The 22,520-nt window shown below is 51.0% G+C and overlaps 1 protein-coding gene across 1 annotated transcript; it reads left to right on the top strand.

The window, feature by feature from the left end:
- The first annotated feature begins 5,233 nt into the window (after positions 1–5,233).
- On the top strand, positions 5,234–22,520 carry PIGR (polymeric immunoglobulin receptor). Its single transcript, XM_082832723.1, has 11 exons — positions 5,234–5,340; positions 12,669–12,764; positions 13,492–13,836; positions 14,582–15,232; positions 16,427–16,759; positions 17,324–17,647; positions 18,554–18,728; positions 19,121–19,239; positions 19,876–20,007; positions 20,131–20,189; positions 21,223–22,520. The coding sequence occupies exons 2-11, from the start codon at positions 12,722–12,724 to the stop codon at positions 21,316–21,318; spliced, it is 2,277 nt and encodes a 758-aa protein (XP_082688849.1). The 5' UTR covers positions 5,234–5,340; positions 12,669–12,721; the 3' UTR covers positions 21,319–22,520.

The raw sequence follows: 22,520 nt of genomic DNA, 5'->3' as shown, positions 1-22,520 counted from the left end.
AGAAAAGATTTGAGGCTCAGGTGCACACACTTGGCCAGTAAGTCACCCTCTCCAACACATCCAGTAACCTGAACCTCTAATCTGGTCGCAGCCCTCTCCCCTTCTTTCACACTCCCCACGTGTCCACCACCCAGCTTGCCATCCTGACTTTTCCTTCATTGAGCTTGCTCTTGTCATGGACACAATGCTGCCAGGTCATAGATGCTATGCTCCAAGCTCCTTAAGAAGGGCCCTGGGGAGCCCCTATGAAATCCCCCAGTAGCCAGGCAAACATAGAGCATTTATAAGGAAGTTTCCTTCTACCTACTTCCTAATGGGGAGATTCACCAGGGAGCCTCTGAACATAAGTCTGTGCTTAGAAACTCCCCCAAAAGCTTGCCCAAGCAAGCCCAGCCAACTGGACGGTACTAGTTTGGGATTCCAGGCAGTGACCACACTAGGGACCACGTTGCCAGACGGCAGCACTCAGCTGACCAAAAGGGCAGTCGTCCGCATCCCATGCCCTCTCCCAAGCCTCAAAGGTGAAATTAGAACAGGAAGAACCAATGCTGTGCTCCTGCCAGTAGATGACAGCTGGGGCCAGGAAATGCTAGATCATTATTTGCTGATGACGAGGGCAGCATACTTGGCATAAACAACCCCAAACAGTCAACATCCTTAAAACAAAAAAAAAGGGGGGGGATGGGGCTTGCTATTTAGCTTTGGTAGATCCACTGTCACAATTCTATTTTCCAGTGATTGATACTAAAATACTATATATTATTGGCTTACCAAGGAGTGCTAAATTTCAGGGCTGGCTGACCTGGGATTAAACATTGACTCCAGACAAGGGTTAAACATTGACTTAGCTAAAAATCCGCACATAGGAGCAGAGAGCAGGCAGTAAACGGCAGTTATAGGCATTTCATCCGTCCCATCTTATCCCACTTGTCCAGCTACATTCATGGAGACCATCCACAGCGAGCAATGCCAGAAGGGCAGTGGAGTTCTGGGGGAGGACTGGATGGCGTTGACCTCCCCTTCTCTGTTGGTGGCTGGGTCAGCCCCAGGTCTGGGAGCAACACGCTAGTGGTGCCAATCTGAAGGGCTGGACCTGCGGAGGCGTGTGGACCTGGCCCCCTCCCGTCTTCCCTGGATCAGTTCAGGATGCAAATGGGAGCCCTTTGCTGCCTGGGGAAACACAATTCAGAAGATTCATCTGGGGGAGTAAAGGCTTTGGGAAGTGGAGGAAAGTGCCCAATGCTGGGAGACCTTGGTTCTCAACCCATCCATGCCATCAACTCACCATGCAAACCTGGGCAAGTCATTCCACTTCCCCGCCCTTGGTTTGAAGCTGGACAATAAACACCTTTTAGATGCCAGCCACTGTCCATATTACAGTTAATCTTCATACCATAATTATGGGGTAAGTGTAATTAGCCCCATTTTATAAATGAGAATACCAAGGTCCAGAGACATTAAAAAACTTGTCAAGGGTCCCCCCGCTAGTAGGTGGCAGGGCTCCTACATAAACCCAGGGCGTTCTGGGTCTGGAGCTTGGGAGCTTTCCACAAGGCTACACTGCCTGGCTGGTGTCGCTCTTGGTGTGTTGGGGTGATGACTCCTCAGTTAAACCATAAGCCCTTGGGGAACAGGGATGCATACCCCTGCATGTCTCAAATCTCCCTGGACCTCGAACTTTTTGTGGGCGTAATTTTGTGGCAAACTGATCTAACTGGTCATGGGCATAGTAGATGCTTGTGGTAGGCTGAAACACGACCTCCCAAAGACATGTGCACCTCCTGATCTCTAGAATCTGTAAATGTTATCTTATTTGAGAAAAGGGTCTTTGCAGATGTAATTCAATTCAGGATCTTGAGATGAGGAGATCATCCTGGATTATCCGGGTGGACCCCAAATGCCATTACAAGTGTCCTTATAAGAGAGGCAGAGAAACATTTGAGATACACTTTCAAAAGACAACGTGAGCACAAGGACAGAGATCGGAGGGATGCGGCTACAAGCCAAAGAACACCAAGGAATGCCAGCAGCCACCAGGAGCCAGAAGAAGCAAGGATCAGGTTCTTCCCCAGAGCTTCCGGAGGAAGCACGTCACCCATGCCTTGATTTCAGACTTTTGGCCTCTAGAACCAAGAGATAATACATTTCAGCTGTTCTAAGCCACACAGGTTGTAGTAATTTGTTACAGCAGCCACAGGACTCTAATGGGGTGCTCGATCAAAACACAGAATCCTAGAACCGGAAAAGCCTTGGAGACCATTTGGTCCAGCGCCCCCATTCAACAGATGAAACGACTGCAGCCCTAAAGGAGGAAGTGATTTGGCAAAGGTCGCTCAGCAAGTTAGAGGCAGAGCCAGAGCCACGATATAGGCGTTCTGTCCCCAGACCAGGGCTCTGGACTTCCCCACACTGACTCATGCTGAGTCCCAGAGTCGTGAAAGCCAAATGAGAAGCCGTTCTCATTATTATATTCTTCTCATATGATTATTTTCAGAGGGAGGGGGAGCTTTTAAGCAGATGAAGTGATGGCAGTTTTGGAGGTATAATTCCTGTTGCTATCATCACAATTGAGTTGGGTAGTTGGAACCTCTTGGCCAGTATCTCCTCTCTCAGGACTGGGATGCAGGGGCTATGTCTTAGGGCCAGTGGGTTCCAGGTGGCGAAACCACAGAGAAAGAGGGGAAGCTGGGGGACTCTAATCACATCACTAGCATGTGGCTGAGCCCAAAATAGGACGCAGGGTCTTGACTTTGTGGCTCTTCCCCGGGTTCTACTTCTCATTTTCTTCTTTCCCTAAGCTGGATCACTAATCCAGGCGGGTCTTGGATATGTAGGGCGGGGCGAGGGTGAGTGGGGGAACGGTGTGCTAAGATAGCCTTGGGGACTCCTGGGAATACAGCAGGACATGATCGAGGAACCCTCCCACCATCACAGGCTACAGGAATAGGAGTGGAGATCTGAGGCCCCCAAGGCAGCATGAGAAGCAACTGTTTCATGGACGTGCTTCCCTCCCTCCCCACAGGCTTACACTCATCAAGGTTCTGTCTTAGTGCTCAGTGGACCTCTCTTAACACCAACTCCAGCCCAGATAACACAAGGTATCCCTGCTTTGGAGGAAATCGGTTAATGAGACTAAGAAAACAAAACCTACAAATATCTTGACAATTGAGCTCCAAAGGAGAGAGAGAGAAGGAAAACCTTTGAAAGGAGCAGAACCAGGATGTTCCCCTAACTGCCCCCAAACCATCTCCATCTCCCCTCACATCCTCCCACTTCACATTGACCCTGGAACTGGGAGGAAGAACAATTGCTGAAGGGGAAGAAAGATGGCTTAGCTATCGATATGTCTTTGTGCTTTCCCGCCCACCACCATCGGGCTTAGATCAGGGCTGCAGTCGGGAGAGGAGGTTGGCAATGACGGAGAGGTCCAGAAGGGTTTGGAGACACCAGAGCCAAGGGGGCCTGTGCCTTGCTTGTCCTGTATGCAACTTTGGTGGTTAGCATCTTGTCAATGTCCTTTGCAGCCTCAGTTACATGGGGACAATTGAGCACAGAAGGCTACAAGGAGTGTTGGGGAGAACGTGCCTCTGAGGCTCACGATCTCCCGGAGGCATCAGAAAGATGCAGGTGAGCCGCATTTCCCTGTATACACAAGAAGGGCGAGGAAGGGCTGAGTGGGCCCGGAGGTCCCACCCAAAGGAGCCCAGACGAAGGGACAAGTAGAACACAGAGTGGACAACAGAACTCTCAGGATGAGCCAGTGTAAAGGCCACCCACCAGCAGGGCACATTACACCTCAGTGGATGGGACTATTTCCTTCCGGTGCATGAGGCCAACATAGAACCATGACAAAGCAAGGCCAGTGTGATGGGGCCCTCCTTCCCACTGCCTCGACAGTTACACTGGCACAAGCCATCCCCTCACCCAGGCCCACTTCCCCAGGGTTCACATCATCACCAGAGGAGAGAGGGGAGACGAAAAGGAAAGAAAATCCAGAATGAGACTGAGTTTTCAATCGGGAGTCAAGTGACTGAGATATCGTTGAATTGGACCGACTTTGCCCAGAAATGACTAGGTAGCTTTTTTCTTACATCAGTCAGATTGTGGGTTTAGGGTCTAAAATTAAGCTCCACAGTAGAGAACCTGGTTTCTTTTCTCGCCATCCAAACCTGTGATCGCGAGTTGATAGCCTGCTGTGACTGAGTGGTTAGCTAAAATAAGACCTGGGCTCTGACTGCCTTGTGTTTTTCCGGGACTCTATTTCCCCTTTCCTCCTTCCCCTTTTTGGGATTCAGTCCGTAGGATGTTGTAGGGAGAGCCTGGGCCAGACCTGCGCAGGTATGATGGGGCAGGATTCTGTTGGGGGAGCATGGTGAGGGGTGGAGGACGCACATGTCTGTTGGGGAGTGGGGTTCACTTGTGTGACTCAGGTCGTTTGGGGAACTCCTGGGAGTCCTAACTGGGTCGGGTCAGGGAGAGCACCAAGGACTAACTGAGTCAGGGAAGGAGGTTTCTACCCCAGCTCTGCCTGTCAGCGCCCTCTTTGCCGAGGTGCCAAGCCCAGGTTCCAACAAGACTCCGAGGTCTGCCATTCCCGGGGGAGCTCAGAGGCAGCCGGAATCTCCAATTCCTCTAGTGAGTGAGGAGGGAAGAGCACAGTCCCCGGGGTCCTGGGAGCTCTGGAGCTGGCAAAAGGGGCTCTGCAGGAGATGCGTAACAAGTGGACTTAATCCAGGCTGAATAGCCCAGGGAGTGGGGGACATGTCGCCAGGTGAGTGGAGATATGAGTCCAAGGGTGTGAGGCTATTCCTGCCACCTATACCCCTTCCGATGCATATCGATTCCACGCCGTGCCCTGGGCTAGGTGTTTCACATCTAATATCTGGTTATATCCTCAACCTGTAGGTTTGGTATTACTCTCCCTATTTTCCAGCTGAAAAGAAATATGAAGGTGACTTGCCTAGAATCTTGCAGCTAGAAAGCAACAGAACGGGCTCTTCATGCTTGATACCCTATCTCACATCCTGCAGCTGTAAAGATGTAGGATATTCCCAAGGAACAGAGTCTCCCAAGGTCAAGGAGAAGCAAGTGGTGCCAGCCAGGAAAGCCAAAAGGAAAGGAAAGCAAGGGATCTGGGGGAGTCACGTGCCACTGGCCAGCCGCCATGCCCATGGGAGAGTGTCCCTTTAAGAGCCCAGGTGTGGGTCAAGCACCACACACAGTTTCAGTTTTGGCAGCAGCATCCAGTGTCCTGCCAGAGGCTTCTAGAAAGACAAGGGTTGCGGACTGGTCAGCAGGCTGTGCCCAAGAAGCTGACAGGATAGAAGGAAGTGGTTAACAGTAAGTGTGGCTGCCCTGGGATCCCCAAAGGGATGCCATCTGGGAAGGGCCCGGGATGGTGTCTCAGGCAGTGCTCTCTGCGTGCATGACTCCCAGCTTACAGAGAGTGGGGTGAGGAGAGCGTGGTCGCTGCTTGTGTGCTCGAGCCTGTCGTGGGGGAGTAGGCAGGCGCATCTCGGAGAGCTGAGTAAGGACGCATGGGTGGAAGCTCAGCAGGTGGGAAGAAGGGATGTCCTGGGTCAGCACGTGTGGTTCTGCTCTAAGTTTGGTCTCCGAATTCCCTACTAACTCCTTTATAACTTAACTGTGACCTTAGGTAAGTCACCTAATCGCTCTCTCAGTCTCGGTTTCCTAATGTGTAAAATGGGGATACAAATAAGGCCAATCACTTAGGGTGGATGTGAGATTCAAATGAGAAAACGTGTGGAATTGCTTTGAAAACTCTAGAGCGAAATAACAGTTGTTTGGTGTTTTTCAGTTCGGTTCAGTTATTCCAGGACTATTGAGCAGCAGAAAGACCTGGATAGAATAAGGCATATGCAGTGCTTGGCGCGAGGCAGGTACTCTTCTAGTCCTTGAAGCTTTCCACCTCTACCTTTCTGGTGAGGGCACAGGCAGCCCCTTATTCCCGGCTTCGAAGAGCCTCTGAGATCCTTTCCAATTTCAACCCAGCTTTGCTCTTGCAGATTCCTGCCGCTTTGAGGTGTAGTGTGTATCACTGTAACATCCTGCACCTGCTCAAGTGGGAAAAATGAGGTCCTTCCTGGGAAAGTGAGTGAGGCGGGCAGAGACCCCTCCCAGGCATAGGCAGCATTCCCCAGTCCTGATGTTCCTCCTGGCTCTGCAGCCCGGAGGCCTCAGACATAGGCTTTCCCCTGGCCCAGTCCGACATCATCCCCAGGTCAGCCAGGGGACCCTCCGGCACAAGCACAGACGCTGCACAAGCTCCGTCTCTCACCACCCCCACTTCCCTTTTCGCAACTGCCCCAGGCCACCTAAGCTGCTGGCGCTGTTTTGCACCACAGCCTTCGCCATCACTCTCCCCCTTCACTAGGGGAATTACAGGTCCCTGAACACCTGGGGACGAGCTATGCCAATTCATGGGTTAGGGAAGAAGGCAAGTCTCTGGTCTGCCCAGAGCCAGCTCTGAAACTCTCCATCCATCTCTCTCCCTGGCCTTGGGTGTGGTGATGTAGCGGAAAGAGCAATGAATCAGGAGCCAGGAGAGCAGCTAGCTGTCTCTTAGGCTGTCTCTTAGCACCTCTAGACACTGTGGCTTTACTTTACAAATAGTGTGATAGCAGCAGCTTCCAAGTAGTAAACACACTTATCCTTGGCTTTCACAGCTTCATTCCCTTCCCACCTGAAACAAACCTGGGAGGTAGGCAGGGTAGGTATCACAATCCCATTTTACAGTTGAGGAAACTAAGACTGTGAGTTAATGTGAGTGGTGTAAGTTCACCCAGCAAGTACAAATGACAACATTTTGGGGCAGTCATTTTGAGATGGTCATGGGGACATTCTGACATCACCTAAAAAACACAATACCCAGCTTTATAAACAATAACATTATTCAGGCATGTGCTCAGCAGAGATCCCCTCATCTACGTCTTGCCCCTCTTTGGGTGGGCTGAAGCTGGGAGACCAAAGTCCCTGGCATTGACACAGTGTGATGGAGTAGAAAGAAGCTTTGAAGGCAACGTGTCTGGTTTTAGGAAACGAATGTAGCATGCTGTACACGTGGTAAGTGCTAAATAAATAGCAATCAGTATTATTTTTTCAGGAAGAAATTTCTCTGTTGGCACCTACCTCCGGGTTCAAATAGAGTCTCTTCACAGGAACTACCTTTCCTGTGAAAAGCAGAGAGGCGAGAACTGGACTAACTTCTCTTCTGAGATTGGATTTCCTGCTCCCTCCCCTCCTGACTGCTTCCTCTCAACTCTAAGACCCTCTTCAGTACAGCACAGTGACTAAAATCTTGTACTCTTGACCCAGAATGCCTGTATTTGAATCCCATCCCAGGCACTTACCTACTGTATAACTTTGGACAAATGTCTTACTTCTCTGGGCCACAACTGTCTCATCTGTGAAATGCATTTGCCCATTTTATCCTACCTTCTAGTGTGGTTGTGAAGATTAAATGAGTTAACACATGTAAAGCACTTGAAAATGACTCAGTACGAGCTAGCTATAATTATGGTCCCTCACTTCTAACCTAGTTCTCTTTCAGGCCATGCTGGTCTAATCTGAGCAGCTCCCCCCAGTCTTCAAAGGACACTCAGCAAATAGACTTCTGTTCTCTCACTCTAAGACAGGAAAAAGAGAAGACTGTGTTGATTTTAGAGAGGATATGGGCAAGGAACTATTTTTTTTTAAGCCCAGCGCCCTGCTTAGAACTTTACATATGTTGCTTCATTTAATCCTTACAGCGACTCACTCTACTAGGTACAATTGTCTCCAGTTTACAAATGAGGACTTGGGGCTCAATGAGTTTAAATAGCCTGCCCCCAATCACACAAGCCCCAAGTAAGAGAGACGAGAGCCAGGCTGAGGAGTCCGTGTTCTGTGCTACTCTCCAAGTGCACAGCAACCGTAAAAGTTAAGTGCACAGACCCTCACCCTCCTGTGCTAAGGAGTAATTGCAACCTCTTACGGTGGAAGAGCACTTTATACTCTTCAGAGTGCTTCCATATATATTAACCTGTTATTCCACTCCACAGTCCCCCTTCCCACAGTAGCCCTTCAACTAGAAGAGTCAGGGACCATGATGCCCATTTTACAGATGGGAAAGTTGAGCCAGCATAGTTTGCCCAAGTGGTAGAGCTCTTCTGGTAGCCTGTGACAGAGCAGGACTCTGGACCTCTGGGTTCTCTTCCATCCTCCATGCTCCTCTTCATGCTACTTTCCCTTGAGTGCCCAGAACCAAGAAGCTATTGGGCAAAGTGAGAGAAATCAGCCCTAACTTTGCCCTTCTCAGAGAGGGAATGAGATTGTAACTATTCCCAATCTAATCAGTCTTTGCTGAGCAGCTGGTCTTCGCCAGGCACTCTCTGGAGAGCAAGGCCTTCTGGAGGTGGAGAGATTGATTTCAGTTGACTCTTAACTTCCAGGAGCTTGCCATCTGGTAGAGTAGTGAGGTAAACACTTACACATCAGGGTAGAATGGGATGGAGTCAATAACAGGGGTTCTCAGTCTTTGTGGAAAGGCCATCTGAAAATCCACAAGTCTTATTCCCAGAGCTTCATGGAGCTTGTATCCCAAATGCTTAATTTCTGCTGAAGTCTTGCATTCCGACTTTTGACAGGAATGGAACCAGAAAGTCTTGGGTCTTTCTAGCTCATATATCCTTTGGACCCTGTGGCTGCTCTCTCTCCATCTCCCTGCCCTCTGGAGTTCCGATTCCTTTTCCCCAACACTGTCTTTCCTTGGAGATTCTCCCACAATCCAGGGCTTACATAAACTTAGCCTCTCCTATGCGCCTGCCTGCCACTACAAGTCTGAGGCCCTTCCAGACTACACAGACTGCCTTCCCTCCCCTAGCGATGCTGTGGTTTTCAGGCTCACGCTAGTCTGTGCTCGGCCTCTGCACCCACGGGAGAGGAGAGTGATAGTCCCACATGGACCCAGTCAGTGCCTCTCCTGGCCATTCAGTCCAGGCCAAGGAAAGCTCCTTCCCCAGCCAGACCAGCCACTCCCTGCTCCTCTGAGCCCCAAGCTTCCTGTTCCCCCAAGTTCACATTCACAGGAAGTCAGAAACTGCCCACTTGGCTTCAAGTCCCCACAGTGCCTGCTTCTGTTCCCTCTAAAGCCCCGGAGGCTGTGAGAGCTTCAGCTGACCCTCTGCTGTGTGCCAAACAGGTGAAGAACCCAGAGTTGCTGAGGGCCTGTGCTCGCCAGCAGCCAAGCCAGGACTTGGTCCAGGAGAGCCTCCTCCCTCTGAAAAAGGAGAAAACCCTAAGATTAGATGGACAGAGATTTGACTCCAAGCCGTGAGAGCTGAAGACCAACCACTCTAACTTCAGGGGAGCTAGAGCTAGATTAATTCTACGAGGAGATAGACTCTATTATTCAGCAGGGCTAACACCCTGCCCCAACCCACAATGGTGTAGACATACGTTATGAATATATCAGGGTCGGTAACTTGGTAAAATGAGAATGATTTAGAATATCCCAGCCTGACTAGTGAAAATACGGCTCCTTTTTTTTTTTTTCTTGGCGGTACGCAGGCCTCTCACTGTTGTGGCCTCTCCCGTTGCAGAGCACAGGCTCCGGACGTGCAGGCTCAGCGGCCATGGCTCACGGGCCCAGCTGCTCCGCGGCACGTGGGATCTTCCCGGACCAGGGCACGAACCCGTGTCCCCTGCATCGACAGGCGGACTCTCAACCACTGCGCCACCAGGGAAGCCCATGGCTCCTTTTTAAGAGCCAGAAAATGTGCCTTCACGCATGCTATACTAGCCCATGTAGATCCCAAAAGAACGGGTCCCTCTGAGCATCCAAGTAGTGCTAATAGGGTAGCGATTCGCCCCCACTCTGCTGTGGAGTCTTGGGGCCAAGAATCTCTTAACCCTTAGATTTCCCATCTGCACATGAAGATATTATTTATCCCTCGGCTGGCTGAGATGATGGATGAAGTCATATAAGAAAAGAAGGTAGCAAAGCATCTGGTGCATACTAGATGTTATGCTCTTTCTTTCCTTCCTAAAGCAAATCCTTTGACTCCAGCCCCAGCTACCATGGAACTGGGGCCTCCCTGAGACCTGAATCTCCCAGGTTTGGGAGAAAGTCTGGTTTTGAGAGGAAGGGATTTCAAATGATTCGCAAAGCTCAGGGTCCTTTCAGCTGCGAACAGAGAAATTGTGTTTCAAGTTTAGCTTTGAGCAAAGATTTCCTGCTCTTGAGAGCATGGGGACACGGGAAGAGTCCAGTATCCCTGGGGACTGGACTGTGTGTTTCCTCACCAAGGTCAACTTCTACCAGATTTGCCCTCCCCCTGCGCATGCCTGGTGATCTCATCCCTGGTGTGAGGTTATGCAAAGGGTAATGGGTACGTGTGCGTGTCCTCCCCCGACGTGGACCTTCACGGCCATCCAAACATGTCACAGATGAGAGAAGCCTGGGCTGGCAGTCGGGACCCCCGCTTTGGAAGATCTGGCATCTGACTCTATGTAACCCAAGGCAAATTGCTTTTACCAATCCAGAGGAGGGGTTGCATCCCCCAGCTCAGCCTATGGGAAGACCGACCCCAGTCTCACAGAAATATTAGGAAGCTTGCTGATGTCAGGTGAGAAGAGTGACCAGAACCAGAGAGCTGCTACTGGCTTGGGCTCCTCAAAGCACGTGGCTTTGTGTCCGCCCACTGGCCACTGCATCCAAGGCCAGCGCAAATGGCGGGTGGTAGAGTCCTTGGGACTCTGCAGCGAGTCCATCCCAAGTGCTCCAGAGGAGAGAGACTTCCCAGGCCTCTGACCCCTGCCCCCACCTGGGAGTCAATCTCATGGCCAGCACGGTGCCCACTCAGGTGGTCCTGCAGCCAGCGTTGCCTGAGCACATCCAGGCTGGGAGGGACGTTGGCATTTGGCTAAGGCCCCACCCCAGAAGTTAATCATTGGCCTGGTATGAAAAGTCCAGGGCAGTTAACTAGAATCAAGAGAGCCTCAAGCTGCCACCCGACACCCATATCTGCCCCCACCCGCTCCTCTTACTCTTCTGAAGAACCGGAGAAACAGAATACCTTTATCTCCACAAGGAAATAAAAAGGTGCCTTGCTGGGAAATTCCCTCACGGAAAAGAAATAACCGAGATAAACAGCTCTATTTCCTTTGGCTCAAGCTAGCGAAGGGCGTCTCTGAGAGTAGGAACAGGGCCAAGGCAGTAAGGGAGCCTGGGAGATGCGTCTCCACGCTCCCCGCTGCTTAGAGCTTCCTTATCTTTACGGGCGCTGGTTACTGCCCAGCACTTGTGAACACAGTTTTCTCCTTTCACACTCTCTTCCTCAAGTCCATTCCAAAGTTGAAATCCTGTCACAGTCCGTGGGAAAGTGGGGACTCCCCTCTTCGCCTCTCTCCTCCTTTAGGCTGCAGTCTGGGTCCAGAGGACAGCTGTGGTCAGGCTGGACCCTGGGGCCCTCAATCCTCCCCAGCCCTGGGCTATGTCCACAGATGTTACAAGGTCCACACGTGCTGCACCCTCTGAGTGGCCTTACTTTGGATTCTCCATCTCCGTCGGACCCACCTCAGCAACCAGGATAACAGAGGCCATCACACCTACATTTTGAACCCCAACCCCATAACTGAGCGTCTGGGAAATCGTGGGCAGATCACTCAGCATCTCAAGATCTTGATTTTCTTATCTATGAAATGGTTGTAATTATATCTGTTCTGTCTTATTTAAAGGGAACTTACAGAGCTCCAGTGAAATAGTGTAAATGACAATGTTTTGATAAGCAAAGGGGGCTCTACAAATAACAGCAATAAGCATGAGGGATAAGCATCCCACTCTCTTTGAGGTGCAATACAGTGCAGTAAGAGAGGCTCAGGGCTTAGATCCTGGGGGTCAGACAAAGCAGGATTCAGGTCTTGCCCACCTCCTCCACTCCCACCCTACCTATCCCCACACTTAATCCTCGTGTGAACGCGAGGAAAGCACTTAACCTTTAAGCTTTCATTTCCTCCTGTGTAAAATGTGGATAAGATTGCCCGTCTCCTCAGCAACAACAACAAAAATAGAATACCCACCTCCGTGGGGCGATATCAAGTTTAAATGAGATAATACAGGTACATTATTTAACACAGTGCCTGGAACATGGTACAAGACCATTCATGGTGGTTATGACCATCATCATCACTTTAATCCTTGCTAGGCTGCATCTAGGCATCTCTACTTACTCATAGGACACGCCATAAAATATGCCAGCCCCCCTCCACCTCCCAGGGGTGTAGGGAGGGCGGCTGGAACAGAGGGATGGAGCTATTTCTTGGTAGTAACCAATTATCCGGTGAGCTGTTCCTGAGCTGTAACGGATCTTGCCCAGGACCGTGACCCCCGGACAGGGATAGAGAGGAAATGACCCATGTGCGTGTCCCTACCCCAAAGGAACTTTGCAGCTTAGTTGAGAAGATGAAAATCTACTTATACCTATTAAGGAACAAAGAAGCATTGTGGATAATGGGACTTTGAACTGTAATGGGAAAGGCGGAGCCATTCATTCTTCCACAGGTTTTATGTCGGTTACTGGAGATACAAAATCAAACAGGTGTTGCAGGAACTCGGTCAGCTAGTCTTGGAAGACAAAGGCACTCCATCACCTCATGCTATTGTCTTTCAGCAACCACTCAAGAAGGCGGCCTGGGTGGCACAGCCCCACGGGATCCTCCAGCGATGTCGCGCCTCTTCTTCGCCTGCCTGCTGGCTGTCTTCCCAGGTGCGTCGGCCAGGTCCCAGCCCACCCCCATCCCAGACCCAGTTCCCTGGGGGCTCTGAAATCAGGCCCGTCCCCAAGGATGTCCTTTGCAAAGCCTGGACTCCCTTGAGGAGTAACCGCACAGACGATGCAGAGAGGCCACATCTGAAAATGGATTGGTGAGCCAGCGCTGGGGATGGGGAACAGAAATGGCGCTCCCACATTTGAAGGTCAGGGGTCTGGTGAAGGATCTTCACTGGGAATAAAGAAAATAAGACCTTGACCTTGAACGAAGCATCACTATGAGTTGCTTTGTTTGGGGGTTTTGGGGAAATGACTTATCCTTGTGGCTCTTAATATTTTTATCTGGAAAAAAAAAGAAAGTAATCTGTAAAGCGTTTTCAGAAATATAAGGAAATAACAGATAACAAAGGAAATAATGTAGCACCCCACGAGGGTGGTTTAAAAATATATATATATATACACACACACAAGGGATATCACTAAATAAGTTTGTGATTCCGTTTTCCTTAAAATGGTTATCATTAATGAATTACGATTAAAATTTAAGAATTGTTCAATAGTTTGGCAATTTAGCAATTGCCTAGCTGTAGCACATGGTAATTAATCCACAGAAGGCACATGTCTTGGGAGGAAACGTTCATGTCCTCGGCGTGGGCTGTCTGGATCCTCTCAGCGGGCTTTACCCTCCTGCAGCCTCGGAAAGCCTCTGTCTCTGTCCCCACAGTGGTCTCCATGAAGAGTCCCATATTCGGTCCTCAGGAGGTGAGCAGTGTGGAAGGCAGCTCAGTGTCTATCAAGTGCTACTACCCGGCCACCTCCGTCAACCGGCATACCCGTAAGTACTGGTGCCGGCAGGGAGCCAGGGGCCGCTGCACTACCCTCATCTCCTCAGAGGGCTACGTCTCCAAGGACTATGAGGGCAGAGCCAACCTCACCAACTTCCCAGAGAGCGGCACATTTGTGATGAACATCGGCCATCTCACTCGGAATGACTCGGGGCTCTACAAGTGTGGTCTGGGCATTAGCAGCCGAGGCCTGTCCTTTGATGTGAGCCTGGAAGTCAGTCAAGGTAAGGATCCAGGTGCCTTAGACTTCTGGGGAAAAGTGAGAGGGAATCATCCCAGGAGCAACAGGAAGGCCTGAAGAAGGATCTCCTGAGAGGGCATGGGGAAGGCCCATCTGAAGGTCCATCTGGAGGAAAGGACTTTGCATAATAGAACATGGAAACGAGACAGATGGGACCTACTTGGTGGTGGGGTGCGGGGGCACTTTTCTAGGTCTTCAGGGCCTGAAACATTTCAGGTTTTACTAAGGCTCTAACTTAGAAGAGCATGAGGAGAACAGCTTCTCTCATTAGATTTGTTGCAGGAGGGACAAGAGGCCCATGAGCAGGGAGAGATTCATAGGGACCCTTAAATTCTTGCTATTAGAGCACCCTTCAGATCAAGACCTTGGGTCACCAGAAGGCTTCTTTTAAAATATATTTTCTAACCTGAGATCCATTAGTCCATCAGAACTCTCAGCGTAAATAAAATGATCAGTTCTTGCCCAAAGTCCACAAGACTGGATGTAATAAGTGATACAGGTGTAAGTATCAAGACAGAATAGAGGAGGGAGAGATGAGTGCCAGCTTGGGAAGCCTTCATAGAGGAGGCAGCAGTAAAGTTGGGCCTTGGTAGATATTCCGACAGTGTCCCTCTGGAAAAGAGGGCACTCCAGGTGACAGGCACACCCAGCCCTCAAGGGGAACATTGAGTAGTCCTATGTTGCAAGAAAGCAAAATCACAACTTACCCCCCACCCCTCATTCTGCAGCTCCTGGGCAGATAAATGGCATCCACGTCTACACAGCAGAACTGGGCAGAAAAGTGACCATCAACTGCCCTTTCAAGGCTGTGAATTCTGAGAAGAAGAAATCTGTGTGCAAGAAGACAGGCCAGAGCTGCGTGCTAGTCACCGACTCTACTGGGTATGTGAGCCCCAGCTACAGCAACAGAGTACATCTCAATATTCAGGGTACCAACGAATTAGCGTTCAGCGTTGAAATCAACCACATCCAGCTCAACGATGCTGGGATGTACGTCTGCCAGGCTGGGGATGATGCCAACGCCGACAAGAGCAATGCTGACCTCCAAGTGCTGAAGCCCAAGCGTGAGCTGATTTATGGAGACCTGAGGGGCTCAGTGACCTTTGACTGTATCGTGGGCCCCGAGAAGGCAAATGTGGCCCAATTTCTGTGCCAGGTAAAAAATGCGGAAGCTTGCAGTGTGATCTTCAACACGCTGGGGAAGAAGGCTCAGGACTTTGAGGGCAGGATCCTGTTCACTCTCAAGGATGACGGCTTCAGTGTGCTTGTCACCAGCCTGAGGAAAGAGGATGCGGGGCTCTACCTGTGCGGAGCCAACCCTGATGGTGAGCCTCAGGAAGGCTGGCCCACCCAGGCCTGGCAACTCTTCGTCAATGAAGGTGAGACCTGAGAGTGGGGAGAGGGAAGAGGTGGGCCGTCTGGCAGGGGAGAGCCTCACTCGCTCCCTGTGAGTCTATTTAATCTCCGTCAGTCAGCTGACAATAGCTGCTCACTGACGAGCCCTGGATCAGATGTTCTGTGGGCAGCTGTACACGAGAGCTATACGACACAGCCTTTGCCTTGTGTGATCTCCTAACTCTTCTTCTCTGTTATCAAAGGCCTTTGATGGCCGTCCCTGATCAATAGGAATGAGGGGAGTGAAGCTCCTGATTGAGACCCGACCTGTAGATTGCCTGGGTTTCAGGGAGCCATGGTGAGGACATAACACGGAGGCTACCTGACCCTCGAGCACTATGGCATCTCATCCTTCACACTCAGATGGAAGAAGTCTTGACTTACGTTGGTCGCAAAGCTTTCCCAGGAAGGCAATGCCCCAGCTTCTAAAATCTCCCCTCCAACATCTCTTAGGGTTATTTGTTATTCAGCAGGTTAAATCTCTGCTTCTTCTCACGCTGGAGCACTCCACACAGAGTTACCTTCATGAGACACAGTGAACCAGTACTTGAAGTTCATGGTCACTGCCCTTGTGACTTTCCTGTAAGGGGCTCACATTCCCTGTACATCATTTCTCCATCTAGCTCGGTCCTCACCACATCCCTCAGCATCTTCAGTCATCTGGGGTTCTCATGGAACCTCAACTTTAGCTTCTTGGAGAGAAGCCATGCTTCTTCTCTTGGACATGGCCCTCAGTCGGGGTGCTCAACAATTAAACTTATCTGTGCTACATAGTGTATATTTTAAATCATACTGTTCTAATACATTTTCTTAATTTGGAGAAAAAACATCTGGCCATTTTGTGGGACAAGCTAATAAACAGACAAAAACTTACCTAGGGGGAGATTTTGTAAGAAGCCTAAGGAGAAAGGCTAATAGTCTCTCTTTACACCCCTTCCATTCTCTGCTCAGAATAAGGTGGGGAAGGAATCAAGGTCGCCAGACCAGTGGGGAAGTCTCCTGGAGGCTGGGTGAAGGCTCCAGTGCTGGGCTCTGTGACATTAGGAAAATCTTTTTCACTTTCTCAGGAGGGTGAGGTGATTGGTCTAAATGTCACTCTCCACCCTGGCTGAGCCCACGGGGAAGAGGCTGCCCAGACTACATTTCTTCTTCCTTCCCATCCCTGTCTGTGCTTCTAGAGACCATGATTCCCCCAAGTCAGCCTGTGGTGAAAGGAGTGGTGGGAGGCTCCGTGGCCGTGTCCTGTGCCTACAACCCGAAGGACACAGACAGCCTGAAGTATTGGTGTCGCTGGGAAGACACTCAGGGTGGCCATTGCCCGCAGCTGGTACAGAGCAAGGGGCTGGTCAAGGAGCAGTACAAGGGCAGGCTCGCACTGTACGAGGAGCCAGGCAATGGCACCTACACCGTCATCCTCAACCAGCTCACCACCCAGGACGCCGGCTTCTACTGGTGTGTGACAAGCGGCGATACTCGCTGGATGTCCACGGTGGAGCTCAAGGTTGTGGAAGGTAATTGCTGCACGGGGGCAAGAGGGAAGGCAGGCAGCCCCAGGTACCCCTCCAGTCAGCAGCAGCAACACCCCCCAACCACTCTGCCTCCCACCTTCCCCCACCTCCATGCTGATGGAGAGAGCCCACCTGCTCATACCTGTATCAAGCACCCATCCCCGTCCCGTTCACACTTGTAACAAACCCTTTCCTGCCCCACACTCTTCAAACTACCACACCTCCAGCGATCAAGAGTATCGGCTTCTTTTACAGTATATACGGCGTCAGCTGAGTAGAGTATGGCTGTCTTGAGTCTAGGAGAGCAGATAACAACGAGGAAAGCAAACTGAAGTCATTAGCAAGGTCTGTGGTCTGTGATAGACTAGAGTGACTCACGGTGGTCACCAATAATCTATTATAGACACATAATTACAAGTGCTTTTGTGTTCAGTATAGTGTGTTTATTTACCATGCTGTCCAAAGAGGAAATAGGCTGTGGACAAAGCATCCCCCTTGTCCCCCCGTCACTTTTCTGCAGCATCACCAGCGCCGACTTCTGTGCCTATTTCTCCCTCCCTGCTCCAGGAGAACCAAGCCTCAAGGTACCCAAGAATGTCAAGGCTTTGCTGGGAGAGACCCTCAAGATCTCCTGCCACTTCCCCTGCAAATTCTACTCCTATGAGAAGTACTGGTGTAAGTGGAGCAACAAAGGCTGCAGGACCCTGCCCAGCCAGGACGAAGGCCCCAGCCAGGCCTTTGTGAACTGCGACCAGAAGAGCCAGGTCCTGTCCCTGAACCTGAACTCCGTCACCAGCGAGGACGAAGGCTGGTACTGGTGCGGAGTGAAGGAGGGCCACAAATACGGAGAGACTGTGGCTGTCTATGTGGCGGTGGAGAAGAAGGTGAAGGGTGAGTCTCCGAGGGCCATGCCCACGTACCCTGGGACCCCACAGAAAGCTGCCTAAGAGCATCTCCATCAGGGGTGGCCCCTAGGTTTGGCTATAAGAGGCGGGGGTGGGGAGGGGGGTAGATTATGCCCCCACCTGGTCTAATTTAGCCTTCCAGAAAGGGCATCCCAATAAATATACAAACTAATTAAAAATAGTGGATTTGCCATTTAACCTCAGTTTCAAGACAAGTCCCATAGTTGCTCCTTCAGGCCACTTTGAAGCCCTTTCTATACAGAGAGATCTTCTTCTATATGTAGAAATGTCAAAGTCACTGTTATATGCGTCATACTCTGCCAAAGTCTGCTCAAAAGAGGGCCAGATAACCTTCATGTACAAGGTCTGATAAAGAAAATCGGGGCAATATCTTCTAATAAGTTTGCATTTCAAGCCCCTTTTTAAAATATCACATGAAATGTTTTATCCCTAATGAAGGTATTTTTAGTCCCTCCAGAAATTCGATTATGTCAGCATCCAGTTGGTCAGGCTCACTGAGGGAGCCCTAACCAAGCTATCACCAGGGGGCAGCACTATGGCGCCCAGCCCTGTAGTCAAGAGGCCCTGGGCAGGGTTTCAAAGCTGTGAAAAATCTCCCTGTCCACAAATGATGGGTCAGCCCTTATGCATAGCTGGATCTAATGACACGGAACCTTGCAGATGGAAGTGAATTTGCTATGAATGGGACCGAGGTCATCTGTGACAAGCTACTGAAGACCACCAGTCCTGTTTCTAGTGTCCTTCGAGACCCTATCCTAACAGTCTTGAAATCTCATCCTGACCCTGGGGTTCCTAATGAAGTCCCACTCCTCAGACTCCCTAAACTCAAGGACAGAAAGAACCATAATCCAGCCCCCTCTGCTCTCTCCAGGGTCCCAGGATACCAGTCGAGTGAATGCTGCTCCTGGTGAGGAGGCGATAGAGCCGAGGGCCAGGGAGACTGAGAACAAAGTCATTCAGGGTCCCAGCCTTTTTGCAGAGGAAAGAGCAGTGAAGGATGTTGGAGGTCCAGCTGGTGGGAGCGGAGCACCTGCAGATCCCGGCAGGTGAGGAGAGATTTGGGGATTCCCACCCGGAGAACATTCTGGAGACTGAGGACCTGAGGTTGGTCCACCAGGCCCAAGGAGGAGAGCCTGTCCGCTTCTTCACAGCGGAGGCAGCCCTCACTGCCTCGGTCTGTGCTCTCTGCCCTTCTCCCGCGACCAGTGCGGTGTTCACCATTCAGTTCAATTTCCCAGTCCGGGGATGCAGGCAAGGCCCGGTCCTCAGCTTTGTCCTGTCTAGGAGGGCTTCTTAGAAGAACAGAGCTCGGGCGGCTGTATCAGGAGGACGCAGTGGATTAACCAGGAAGGAAGAACTGGCTGGAGACAACCGGCCAGCACCTCCTGGGATCCCCAGTGTCCCTTGCAGGGACTAACTAAATTAATGCTCCCTCCAGCTCTGCAGGACAAGGTGGGAGCTCCAAAGCGCTGTTCACCCTGGTGCCCCTGGCCCTGGTGCTGGCTGCAGGGGCCGTAGCGATTGCAGTGGTCAGAGCCCGACACAGGAAGAATGTCGGTGAGTCCCGGGGTGCTCCCTGCCCCCCACCTCCAACACTGAGCCTCAGTCCTGGCTCAGAGGCGCTGAGGGGAGTTGCCATGATTTGTTCCCTTTTATCAGCTCAAAGGAAGGGTCCAGGAAAGTGAGGTGGGGAATAATAAACCCATACATGCTCAAAACTTACAGTAAGTGCTGTGGTCCAAATGCCGTCATCTCTGCTGGAAGTCCATCTTCAATTGCTGCGGGTCTAAGTTCAGAGGCATAGCTGCTGGGGAGAGGAGGGCAGGGTGCTGGGAAAGCTGGGCTTCCAGCCTGGTGTGAGGACCAGTCAGCTGTGTGACTCGGGGTGTCCCAGTTTCATACCTCTGGTTTCCTCACGGCTCAAGACAGGGGTAAGAATAAACATCTCTGAGTACAAAACAAGGTCCTGGGCATTGCAAGTTTGCAGAGTGATGAAGAGAGGTCAGCGACTGTTGAGTCTAGATTGTCTGTGAAAAGGGACTGGGGAGGAGACTCGGGTCACTTCTAATCTGCCTTGGGTACTAGTCAGAGACGAGCAGCAAAGAACTTGCCCCCCTTCAGCTCTCCTGTGGGGCTCCCTCGGGGACGCCCCGGTCCCCATCTCTACACCAACTCCTCTTTGCCCCCTGACAGACCGGATTTCAATCAGAAGCTACAGGACGGACATTAGCATGTCAGACTTTGAGAACTCCAGGGATTTTGGAGCCCATGACAACATGGGAGCCTCTCCAGACACTCAGGAGACAACTCTCGGAGGAAAAGACGGTACATCCCTCACTCAAGGGAATGCCCAGTCCCTGGGGAACAAGAATTAGCCCTGACTCCGCATCTGGGACGGGAATAGGAGGCCGGGGAGGGCTGACCCACCCACCCCTGCTCTTCACACAGAGTTCGCCACCACTACCGAGGATGCCGTGGAGAAGGAAGAACCCAAGAAGGCGAAAAGGGTGAGAGCAAGGAGGGAGAAGGAGGCCTCACGTGGGTGACGAGGAAATGCAGCATGAGGGACTGCAGTTAGACATCAGGAAAAACCACCTCAGAGTGGGGCTGGTGCCAGAGTAGGGAAGGGGGTGTAAACAGTATTTGGAAAGTGCATCTTTCTGGTTGTGGTGTTGACCTGGCTGAGGCCCAGGCAGGAGGTAAGCTGCGTTTATAGGCTGTAAACTGGCAGGAGGGAGGGAGACGGCAGTGGGGGGGAGGGGGCAGGGGGAGTGGTTGGCAGGGGATGAGGAAGGCAAATGCATTAAAGATTCAGCCACAGGGTGGGCAGGTCAAATGTCAAATGCTGGCCATGGGACCCATAGACTCAGGTCACCACCCTCGCTTGAGGGTTTGCTGGGACCAGCATTTTCCCTGGGCCCGGAAGACATTTGCTCGTGGGAGGTACTGATAGTCACTAGAGGCCCATTCTCACCCCAACCAAGTGCCATGTTACTTGAAATCCTGCCTGCCTTTGGGTCACATGTTACCCTCTCCTCGTACTTCCCTGATCCCAAGGCACTAACGCTTGTTATCATATCTACTCTCCCTGGCGGCAGCAGAGATCCCAGCACTGGGAACAATTAGGAGAATGAGTCAGTCCTGGAGACAGCCTTCCCCTCCAGCCTGGTGTTGTGTCTCTGAACTGGTAGAGAAAGAAAAATGTAAACCTTGTAGCTGACGCCAACCTAGGCCACCTTGGCCGTGACCGGGGGCAGGGCTTCCGGGGACGGGCCCAGGCAACAGAGATGGTTCCACTCCATGTGTTGGAAGGAGGTAGTGAGACAGAGGGAGATATTTTTAGAAGCTGCAACTTTCCATTTCTCAAAATTAGTCCCTCTTGGTGAGCACGGTGGCTGGAATGAGAACAGTGGGTGAACACAGTCTTGGGTTGTTTAGGCCAAGATTATGAATTTAGGATACTTAGTGCATCCCCCACCTCCGACCCCCACTCTCTGAGCCAACGCCCCAAACACTGACCCCTCTCCTGTTGCCCCCTAGTCATCCAAGGAGGAAGCCGACATGGCCTTCACCACCTACCTGCTCCAGACCAACAACATGGCCGCTGCCACCCAGAACGGCCCCAGAGAAGCCTAGACAGAGCCCTGGTTGCACCCATCCCTCTGCACGTGGCAATCACGTTCTGAATCACGTTGATCCTCAGGGCCCTCAGCTCCGGGCCTCCACTCCCTGCACTCACACCCCACCTAGGCTTTTCCTACCTGTCCTCAGAGGGTATGTTGGTCCCTTCTCGGTGGCATCCAAGCCTGGCTTACTTGTTCCTGTTGGGGGTGAGGTGACGTGAGGCATTCCCACCTACAGTTTATTCCTAATGAAAGAACTAAGGTGTGGAAGGAGAATTAAGATCTAAGGGGACCTCTCAGAAAGAAAAGGGACCACAGTGGGTGGAAAGACAATTTCAGAAAGCCATTCAGGGCTTCTCTGCACCCTTGTTTTGGGATGTCAGTGGGATTCTCCCTTCCACTCCATCCCCGAGTCTCCCAATCCCCCACTCCCTTCCATCTTCTCTTCTTCTTTCCCTCATTAAAAATACGCATTTGGATACTCACTAGATTCCATGTGCTCTGCTAGACACCGGGACACGTAGGCCACAAACCCGGCTAGCAACCTTTCTAAAAACATCACTGAATCCCTCGAAGCCACAGCATCTCTGTGTATTTACACTCACTAAAATCCTCATCAGGTATTCTCACCTCTGCCTATATTGGGAGAAACCATAAAAGGTCTGGAGTCCTGAGGCCTTGGGGATTATGTAACATGGGCATACATACAAGGAATCAAAAACACATTCTTACCATTTTCCAGGTGAGAAAATTGAGGTCCTAAGAGGTGAAGAATTTTGTCCAAGGGCAAAAAATGAGATACACTAGTGTCAAAGCTAGATTTCGCATCTCCTGTCTCCATACAAGAGCCTCTGCTCTCCTGACGGAGACAGAATTCTACAGGAAGGAGGAAGAGGAGGAGAAAAATGTAAATAGCGACTTTCGCAAGCCCCACCTCAGGGAAGACACCCCTTTCCCTTTTTGTCACTCACAGAGACCTAATCGTGTAAGAGAATGGTCAAACATTCATAACCCCTGTATTTGAAGAGTTCTGAGTGAAAGGGGAGAAAAGAGGGGGTTTGATGGTGCCAGGGAGGGGCTGATCTCCAAAGAGCTAAGGTTTTAAGGTCTTTTTCCCTCTAAGCTCTGCACTTCAACTAGCACCTACAAGCTGGGACTTGCTAACAAATCAAAAATGTGAATTAATTAATAATTAAAGACAGTGATTGCCACCAA

Source organism: Leucopleurus acutus (assembly GCF_964270905.1).
Source record: "Leucopleurus acutus genome assembly, chromosome: 2".
NCBI classification, from domain to species: Eukaryota; Metazoa; Chordata; class Mammalia; order Artiodactyla; family Delphinidae; genus Leucopleurus; species Leucopleurus acutus.
The sequence above is the reverse complement of the archived record's forward strand: the minus strand, read 5'-3'. Positions and strand labels throughout refer to the sequence as shown.

Bases quoted from the DNA above. Each gene is read 5' to 3' on its own strand.
- PIGR (XM_082832723.1), top strand. From the start codon at position 12,722: ATGTCGCGCCTCTTCTTCGCCTGCCTGCTGGCTGTCTTCCCAG. The intron at 17,648-18,553 runs GTGAGTCTCCGA...TGCTCTCTCCAG, and splicing joins GGTGGAGAAGAAGGTGAAGG to GGTCCCAGGATACCAGTCGA. The intron at 18,729-19,120 runs GTGAGGAGAGAT...TGCTCCCTCCAG, and splicing joins GCACCTGCAGATCCCGGCAG to CTCTGCAGGACAAGGTGGGA.